Raw genomic sequence first — 9,664 nt, 5'->3', positions numbered from 1 at the left:
ATTATATTTGTATATATTTATATAAGAAAATATCACATGTAGATTCATATATTATTTTTCACCAAGAAATAAACAATATATATTTTTTGAATTGCAATATACGATCATGTCTAATAAATCTACTTTTTAAAACTTAATAGAAGGGGAAGTAGTATGAATTTTAACATATTTTCTAACAATGAATTACCACTAGTAAATTTGTTTGAAAGTTTATTTAATGCATACTAAGTTAATCAAATATTCATATAGCGTGAAATAATGATTTAATTAAAGTTTAAGTAACTTTTATAACAACAGTAATGTATAAACAAAAACATACGTTTATGATTTTAAAACTCTAGTTAGTTTTCTTAAATTATATATATATATATATATATATATATATATCATCTTGAGTACTCTTCAAAAAACCTTGAAACAAAAAACAAAAACAAAAAAGAATCCACAAAAGCAATTATGCATGATATTTTCTTTTAACCATTTGTATTTAACATTAATGATGAATGCTAAAATTCTCATTTCATTTAGATGTTGCAAAATAATGTTGAGTGATGGAAGTTTGTATAATGTTGAAGAAGTTGGAATCTCACATAATTTGTCAAAAATCACAAACATTTCTACGGCTTCAAAGGCTATAATAAAACTCTTCCTTGCACAATGCATCTATGATTTGGATGGTGATTGTGCTTGCTAACTCCTTTGGCATCCACAATTAACTTTGCACCACCGTATGACCACTTCTAAATGGTAAATTATTTGATTTGAAAAAGTATTGAGAATTCTTACAAGAGTTTTTCATAAAAGAATCATGCAGTGGGTGTATGTACAATAATTATTCTTATTATATATATTTTTTCAAACTAGACATTTGATTCATAATAATTTTATCATACATTGGAATTTTTATTATTCATTTTTAATACTTTTTGATATTTTTATACTTGAACATAAACTACCATTCATGAAAAGTAAAAAGTAAAAAGTAATAAAGGGTAAAGATAAGAAACCAGAAGAATAAATAAATATATAATTGAATAAAGGTTGATGATTTGAAATTTCTTATGTTAGAAATTTATATATATTCAGTTAATAATATGTGAGTAGGAATTCAGTGAAGGAATTAACTGAAGTTAACAATTACCCTTTAAGAATTAGAATTTAGCCAATCAGAGAATTTTACAATCAGACATCATTTTTTTAAAATACATATGTAAAGTGGATATATATATATATATATTTATGTGTGTGTGTGTGTATGTATGTATGTATGTGTAAGAAATGTATATAAATATTTATATTTACATGTATTATCTTCATGATATTTTAATAATAATAATAATAATAATAATAATAATAATATTTAAAATAATGTATGTCTTGCATGCATCATATTGTGAGTAAAACCATTCAATTTTACTCTTATTTATTGCAGTGTGATATATTCACATTAATAATTTGTAATTTTAAAATTAAATAACAGTATAATTCTTCAATAATTTTCTTTGAATAAATGTATTTTGAAGACATTCACATATTGAAATTTTAAAAATCTTAATGCATCCAAATTGCTGTGGGCATGAACCTAACTTTGGTGGATGAACTTTTTTATTTTTATCATCCCAATGGAAGTATGACTAAAGGTTGAATGCAAGTGATGTAGTTTTAAAATAACAACAAAAATTTGTAAAGAAGAAGAAGAAGAATGGCAGCACAAGCTGATTTGTAGTCTTGTTCACAACCATGGTTGCCAAAAAAGGTCCCAACAAAAAACCAATAGTCTCCAACGTGTTGGTAAATAAATCTGAAGGTAATGTCACTATGTTTTTAATTTTAATTTAAAAAAAAATCCTTTCAAACAACCTCTATTATTGTTCTTATTAGATAGGATTGTAATCATGTACATAGAGTGAGGATTAAATGCTAGTTGGTATGAGTATTGTTACTATAATTTGATTCTTTGGAAGTCATGCCCTGTTCCTTGACATCATATTCTCAGGGATTATTTACCTCACAAAACCCTAATATCTTTGGGATGAGTTCTGATAAAATATCAAAAAATAAGATTTGAATATAGTTTTCAAGTATTAAACTTGATGTCAGTATTTACATGATGTTTTCAAGCTTTAGAAACACTTTACAAGACTGTAATGTTTTTACCAAAACTTGAATTTAAATATCAAGAGATTACTGTTTGTGTTTGTTTGATTATAATGTAGTTACTGTACAACATTTTATTCACACTGTATTTACAAGAGATTTTATCTTAAACATTTTTTTCATATCATTCACTTGAAAAGAAAATCCCTGAAAAATCATTGCATTTTATTAATTATATATTAATAGTGTTTCTCAAAACACATTATCAAATTCTGTACCCATTTCCTTTTCATTATACAAATTTGATTACTCAAGATTTGTATGTAAATAATAAAGTTATTCAAAATTTTCCAAACAGCTATATATATATATATATATATAGGACACATTATGTCCTCTTGAAATTTGACGAATGAATTCACATTATCAAGCACATGAAAATTGTTATCATAAAACTCCTCCATATTATAATTCATATTATAATCTTTGAATGTAACAGGAGAATGCATCTCAGGAGCTGGGAAATTTTTTTATCCAACTGGTGCAACATATGGTAAGCCCAAACTACTTGAGATGAACTTATTCTTAAAAAATTTAAAAGGCAATGTATTAATTAGGATGCAATTTTTTTTTTTTTTTTTTTTTTTTTTTTCCTTTTACCATCAATTTTCTATCTTGCAAAAATGTGTCAATTTACATTGAAAATTCTATGTACAATCTTTCATTATGGTGATTGCATGACATGAACAAGTTTACTGATATGAAATTACAAATACATTTTAACAAGGTTTTGACTTAATTGTGAACTTATATTTGATGAAGTTCAAACCAAACCATTCTTTGTCACAAAAGTTGGAGTAGATAGATTTGTATGTTTGAAAATCTTGCTTCTAATTTTATCTACATTGTTTTAAGCAAATTTTAATACATATTCAATTATTTTAATTCTTTAATGATAATTAATTAATAAATTATATATTTATAGAGAATTGTTAATGCTATATTTCAATTTCACATTGCTACACCCCATGCACCCTCTATAAGACTTTCTATGCTTAGGGCGCATTTGAGAGTCTAACATTTAACTCCAATATTGACCCAAGATTAGAATGAATTAAAAAATGTATTTTTGTGTGTTTTTGGTAGCCAAATTATAATGATAATAATAATAAAATCAAAATTTTAGTTACACTAATTTTAAGGCAAATATATATATATATATATATATATATATATATATTTTAAAAATAGCTTGCAACTTGTTTTTTCATAAATTATTCACTATCTCTCTCTCAACCACTCCCCTTTCTTAAAGCAAAGAAAGGAAGAAATGCACAAAAGAAAGAGACATGTTATTAGCTAGTTGTCTACACAGAGATCATGGGGTATAGCAATATCAATTGGGGATTTAGTGTTAACAATTTTCTATTTATATTCTAAGCTTGTACTTAAACAAAATTTATTAATATCTAATTTGCGTATGGATAATTTTCAATATAAGTCAAAAAAACATGAAGTAGAAATAATGCTGTCTAGTGATGTACTTAAACTTGTTATTCTATTAAGAATCTTGTAACTGCAAAATAATAAAATTATATTTAAGTAGTTGACATATTTTGATTTAAAATCATGATGAATGTTATATAAAAATGCACATTGAACATTCATATAGAAAACTTTTGATTTACAAAAACATTAATGCTTCATAAGTACTATAAGATTTACGTGCTGAGGATTATGATAAATTGTAGGCCGTGCTTCTTGTTCTTCTTCTTTTTTTTTTTTCTTTTTTTTTTTTTTAATTTGCTATTATTATTTTTATTTCCATTGATATTGATTAAAACTAAAAACTAATTTTTTTCATATAGCAACAACTTCATTTCAACTTTCACTATACATAACTTTTTTAGAGGTATATTTATAGTATAAACAATAGTTTCAATCAAGTAAAAGTAAATAAAAAATATATACTTATTTTTTTACAAGATAATACATATCTATCTATTCTAAAAGCACAAGTTGTGAAAGAATGTTTAATCACAGCTGTTTGAATTTTTACAAGGTCATTTTTTCAAAATCAGTTGTTTTTTGAAAATCACATCAAAGCTTCAAAACTGCATGGACACTTTTTCAGCAAAAAGAGTTCCTAGTACTGGATTTAAATAAGCTCTGCTGAGGTGGCAACTGCAAAAGGGAAGGGAAAAAAATTATAAAAGAAAAATAAAATAAAATGTACCAATTGAAAGAAAGACTTGGTATGAATTAAAAATGAACCAGTGCCAAGGAGCTGACATGGCAGTGCTGACGTGGGTTGCACAGAGGGAGATTGGGTTGTGGTTGCAGAGGTGGACGAAGGGGTCCCGGCCACTCCTCCTCCTCCACCTGGAGGGGGGGCTCCACCTCATCCCCCACTTGGTGAGTGAGTGAGGAGTTCCACATTTTTAATGAAAATTCCTTTTTAATTTTATTTTTTTTGGAGATGAATCCCATTGAATAAAAGATTATGAATACCCATGATATGTTATAAAAAAGGAGGTATTCCAAACAAAACACAAGAGAAGAGGAATAAGGTTGTTTTATTGAACATTATTATTATTGTTATTATTATTACTATTTTTTACAAACAATGTCGTGTTTTGAACTCATAGAACAAATGCGGCCAAATCGGCAACGTCATGGGAAAGGTGTGTACATTGATGGAAATTATCAATATAATGGGGAATGGAAATATGACAAAATGCATGGTCAAGGTGTGTTTCTTGGTTACAAGGATATAACACATTATTTTTTCCTTTAGTTTAAATTAAAAAAAATCTACACTAAAAAAATGTCTATGTCTAAAAAATTATTTTTTTGGGTCACTGCTGAGGCATTTTGTTTTTACTGTTTAGCACAATGAATAAATAGATGTAAGTTTTCAGATTGTAATCATAAAGTCCACATTGCAAGTTAGTATTTCAATATTATCATCTTTAATTTTTTTTAAGTGATAATAATTTGATTTACTGTAGATACATGATGTAAGTTGAAATGATAATAATTGATTATACTTGGTATGGAATTTATGAACATTGTTTAACTCACTTACACACATACATTGCAGACTTTGTACTGACATAATATTCTCAAAGTTGGACCTACTAATCCTTTGGCATATTTATTTATTTAAAAACATTTTGGTGTATGGTAGCAGTGGATATTCTTCCATGTCCTTTATTTTTAAGATCAGGATTATGATTTCTTGAATTGTGTAAAACCATATCAGATACATTATTTTACAGGATATAGTCATAAACATTTTTAAAAAATAAAAAAGGAAAAAGGAAAAAAATAAACTGTAACAAGTTCAAGTGTTGAACATGATTTGGTGGACAATAGGTTGCTTCAAGTATGAGAGTGGAGCATCATATGATGGACAATGGAATAACAATGTGTATACCGGACTTGGAACTTACATGGTTTGAATCCACACATCCTATTCTTTGTTTAGTGAAGGTCATTATATCTTTAATCCTTCTCTCTCTCTCTCTCTCTCTCTCTCTCTCTCTATATATATATATATATATATGATTATGGAAACTTATATCTGTCATGTTTTCATTGTAAAAATTATATTTTCAAATTGTGTAAATAAATATATATATATATATATATATATAATAAAAAATTATAATAGCTAGTGTGGTTATTATCTATTTTTGAGGATACACATGAATTATATAGTTTTATGTATTTAACTCAAATATGAAATCATTATGTTGACGTGTTGTATATTTGATATCTTTATTTTGCTCTCTTTAATGCCTTCTAAATAAATGTAATTTCATTGCATCTTTATAAACACAATATAAAATAAATTAAATATATATATATATATTTTTTCATCAAGAAATTATATACATACACTGAGATACAAAAATCATTTCAATGTCTGTTCTCTCAAAACCTACTCTTATCTCCCAACAATATATTTTCACAATCATTTCAATCTACTTCTTGCTAAATTGTTTGTGCATTTGCATGTGTGTATATATATATATATATGTATATTTATATGTGTGTGTGTAAATGCATATAATTGGTTGATGCTATATTATGATATTTTGTTAGATCTCCTACATAAAAGTAAACTCTGTTGATTTATGCAAATTAGCATTTCATGTCCTGAACAACAGACATCCATAGATTTCGATTTATCAAGAAAATCAAAAATTAAAAAATAACATAACATTAATTGTTCTTTTACATGGAATGTTTGGGAACTTAAAAACTATATAGTATACATGTTGTTTATTTATTGATACATATGCACATATTTTGATACAACTTGCTGTTCTATATATACATAGTCTTTAAAAAAAGTTCTAAAATTTATAAACGATTTAGTGAACATTGTGGTGTATGAACAGTGGCCAAATGGGGCCAAATATGTGGGTGGATGGCTTGAGAATAAGATGCATGGTGATGGAATGTACAAAGACAAGGATGGAAACTCTTGGACTGGCCAATTTTTTAATGGAATTGGACCTGGCCTCATTATGGAGATTCAATAACATCATAACTACAAAATGAAAAATGAAAAAAAAAACAAAACAAAACAAAACACAACATTGATCACAGTTATAAATTAAACACCATCCTTTGACCTTCCTATGATTACTCTTTTTATTTATTTACTTCATAGATATCAATTGTGGGATCACAATTTTATAGAGTTGAATTTGTATGTATGAATATGTGCTTGTAGTTATGAAGTTGGTGATTCAATGAACCCAAGCTTTTTGATTGTTAGATGATTCATAATTATTTGTGACATATAAAATTTCCACTTTGGACCTTAAATTTAATACCCAGAAAATCACACCAAAATCTTGTTTACATCTTGAATCACTTCTATTTCACAAAAGATAAAAACAAAGTGGATAAATGTGATGCAAGGATGGATGGAAATATCTACTAGAGCTTGTCCAATTTATCATGTATTCTTGTGCTTCTCAAGTTTCTTGTTGTGTCTGCTGTGGTTTCTATGCATTAACTAAAACTTGCACAATCTGCTATTCATAGTTGCTAATGTGAACAAAGTTCTTAAGCATTTTTATTTAGCATTAAATGAAGAGGTATCTGATGTTGTCTGGATTTATTTATCCAGACATCTTTATTTCCATTTATGCTTACATGCATTCATCCAAATTGTACTATTTTTTTTTTTGTTACATTCCAATGACTTGTTTAACATATTATTCTTGAAGCAAACTGAAGGTCTTCTATGCTAGTTATTTATTGTATACACCAAAGGGTGGTGCTACTAAATAAAATATTTAAAATTAAAATTAAGAGTTCAAAAACTTGTAAATATATGTTTAAAATATTTAATATCTTCAAATATTTTTCATTTGAAAGATATAATTTTAAAATCATTGTTAATAAATCCCAACATCACTTAATGTTAAAAAGTATGTAAGTAATGAAGAACATACTTTTATAAACTATTGAGCTTTAATTGGTGTAATTAAAAAAAGATTAATTTTTAATTTTTTTTAAAAGTGAGTTATTTAACATGGACCTTTGTTTATAAACATATAATCAATATTTTAACAAATACAAGGAAGATTAATACTTGATTCCAGATTTAATTTAGTTCTGGATATTTTTTTTAAATAAAAAGATATATTAATCTAATAATAGATATTTTTCTTTAAATTTTGTACTAAGTCACATTTGTAGCCTCACAAATGTTATGTACATTATTGATGATGTTATTGCTTCAACATTTCAAAATAATCCATTTAACACAAACACATGCTTTCCTACATATGTAATATATTTTGATTTATTTTACCTAATATATATGGTCACTGATTTTCTTTAAATTCATATATATATATATATATATATATATATACATATATGATTTCTTAGTGCACATAATTAGAAGTCCAACTGAGTATTTGCTGTGTAGAACATTGTTTACCCAAATTTTGTACTCAACATGCAATTTCTGTTCTTTGCATTAAGCTGAGTATGTTAAATGATGCATATGATTTGTTCAACATTAACAGTAATTAAACTTTGTATGAATTGGTTGCTTTTAAAAGCAATTATGGTTGTTACTGTTTGTGATTTTTGTTGAATTTTGTATTCAATAACATAGTTGCTTGTATTTCAAGTAAATAGCAATAAATAATGTTTTTTTTCCCATATCATTTATATTCATTTTAAAAAGTATGAATATTAACAGACATAAATTTTTAATATATTTATATGCAGTACAAACTTTTGGAGTCACTAAAAGTGAAATGTATTGTGGCGTTATACATTTTAATAATAAGCGACAAACTGAAAACAAGCAAGCAAAAAAAAAAAAAAAAAAAAAAAAAAAAACATAGTAAAACCAATACAACAAAAACCATCAAAATAATAAAACCAAAGTTGTTAGCAACTCACAAATGTATTTTTTATCGTATAATTCTTTCAAAGAAGTATACCTCAGACTACGTATTTGAACTGTTAAATATTCAGTACAAATTTGTATTCCATAATCTTGCATACAAATCTAGTAAAGGAATAATCATATCCGTATTTAAAATTATTTTGAAACAATATAAAAAAGGAAAAAACAAACAAACAAACACACACACACACACACGTGATTAATCACTGCTGGAACCAAATCGTAGTGGAAAGATTTCTTCCTCATTCTTCACTATGCACGTATATTATCATATTACAACTTTTCAAGTATATTTGAATTATTCCAGAGATAGCTCAGACATAGTGCACTGAAAAATGAGTTGGGCATTGATACAAAATTTAATTAGTTAATTCATTAGTATGTTTTTTTAATCGATAAAAATTGAAGATTGGTTTAATGGTTGTATGTGCATGAAAGGGTTTCAAGTTTTTGTTTGTAGTATGTGGAAGTGTGGGAATAGATTGGCAGATCCAATATAATTTGTTTCATTATTTATGAAATTCATATGTTTTTGTAATCACCATGCTAAGACTTGGAATCAATGGCTTTTTGGAACATGCTACTTGTAATAAAGAGCCAGATAGATTTAACTCTGTCTCAATATAATTAACAAGGATATTTATAAAGCCTTGAACATTTTATTTTTATTTTTATTTTTTTTATCCAAGAAAAAAAAGAAAAGAAAATACTGTATTATCTTGATTTATGTTAAAGGTAACGATATAGAAGAATATATCTGAAACAAAATGGTACAAAGCAAGTTGGTGTCGAATATTGGTGACACGTACCCCTTGAGGAAGGAATTTTGCCTCAACATTATTTTTGATACAACGTACTAAAGTATTATACATATGCTGGGTTAACTGTAGGGCCCATGCCTCAAGCCTAAAATAACAGTCCGAGTGAAGTTGGGTGAGCCTCACTGGTAATAATCTAATCTCTATTCATTTGCGCTCAAAAACAGTTAGCCAAAAGAACATCACCACAGAACAGAGGTATTTTATTTCCAGACCTCAGACTGAAGAAACATTAGTGAAAAACCAGACTAGCTCTAAACATTTCATTTAGATCTATACCATGATGTGATAAAACTGG

General features: G+C 26.5%; 1 protein-coding gene across 2 annotated transcripts; it reads left to right on the top strand.

Moving 5' to 3' along the window:
* Window positions 1–1,463: 1,463 nt before the first annotated feature.
* On the top strand, window positions 1,464–6,966 carry LOC112284955 (uncharacterized). 2 transcript variants are annotated; one of them, XM_024525374.3, is made up of 6 exons: window positions 1,464–1,807; window positions 2,597–2,650; window positions 4,417–4,512; window positions 4,746–4,781; window positions 5,476–5,555; window positions 6,507–6,966. In XM_024525374.3, exons 1-6 carry the CDS (start codon window positions 1,741–1,743, stop codon window positions 6,648–6,650), a joined length of 477 nt encoding a protein of 158 aa, XP_024381142.1. In that variant the 5' UTR covers window positions 1,464–1,740; the 3' UTR covers window positions 6,651–6,966. The 2 variants fall into 2 exon arrangements, with proteins under 2 accessions (XP_024381142.1, XP_024381141.1); XM_024525373.3 differs by having other exon boundaries at window positions 1,477–1,807; window positions 4,746–4,847.
* Window positions 6,967–9,664: the final 2,698 nt, after the last annotated feature.

This window comes from Physcomitrium patens, chromosome 7, assembly GCF_059467195.1.
Source record: "Physcomitrium patens ecotype Gransden chromosome 7, ASM5946719v1, whole genome shotgun sequence".
In the NCBI taxonomy this organism is placed as follows: domain Eukaryota; kingdom Viridiplantae; phylum Streptophyta; class Bryopsida; order Funariales; family Funariaceae; genus Physcomitrium; species Physcomitrium patens.
The sequence above is the reverse complement of the archived record's forward strand: the minus strand, read 5'-3'. Positions and strand labels throughout refer to the sequence as shown.

Excerpts from the sequence above, each read along its gene's own strand:
- LOC112284955 (XM_024525373.3), top strand. The coding sequence starts at position 1,741 with ATGGTTGCCAAAAAAGGTCCCAACAAAAAACCAATAGTCTCCAACGTG. Across the intron at positions 1,808-2,596 it reads GTTGGTAAATAAATCTGAAG|GAGAATGCATCTCAGGAGCT; the intron begins GTAATGTCACTA and ends TGAATGTAACAG. Across the intron at positions 4,848-5,475 it reads TGACAAAATGCATGGTCAAG|GTTGCTTCAAGTATGAGAGT; the intron begins GTGTGTTTCTTG and ends GGTGGACAATAG.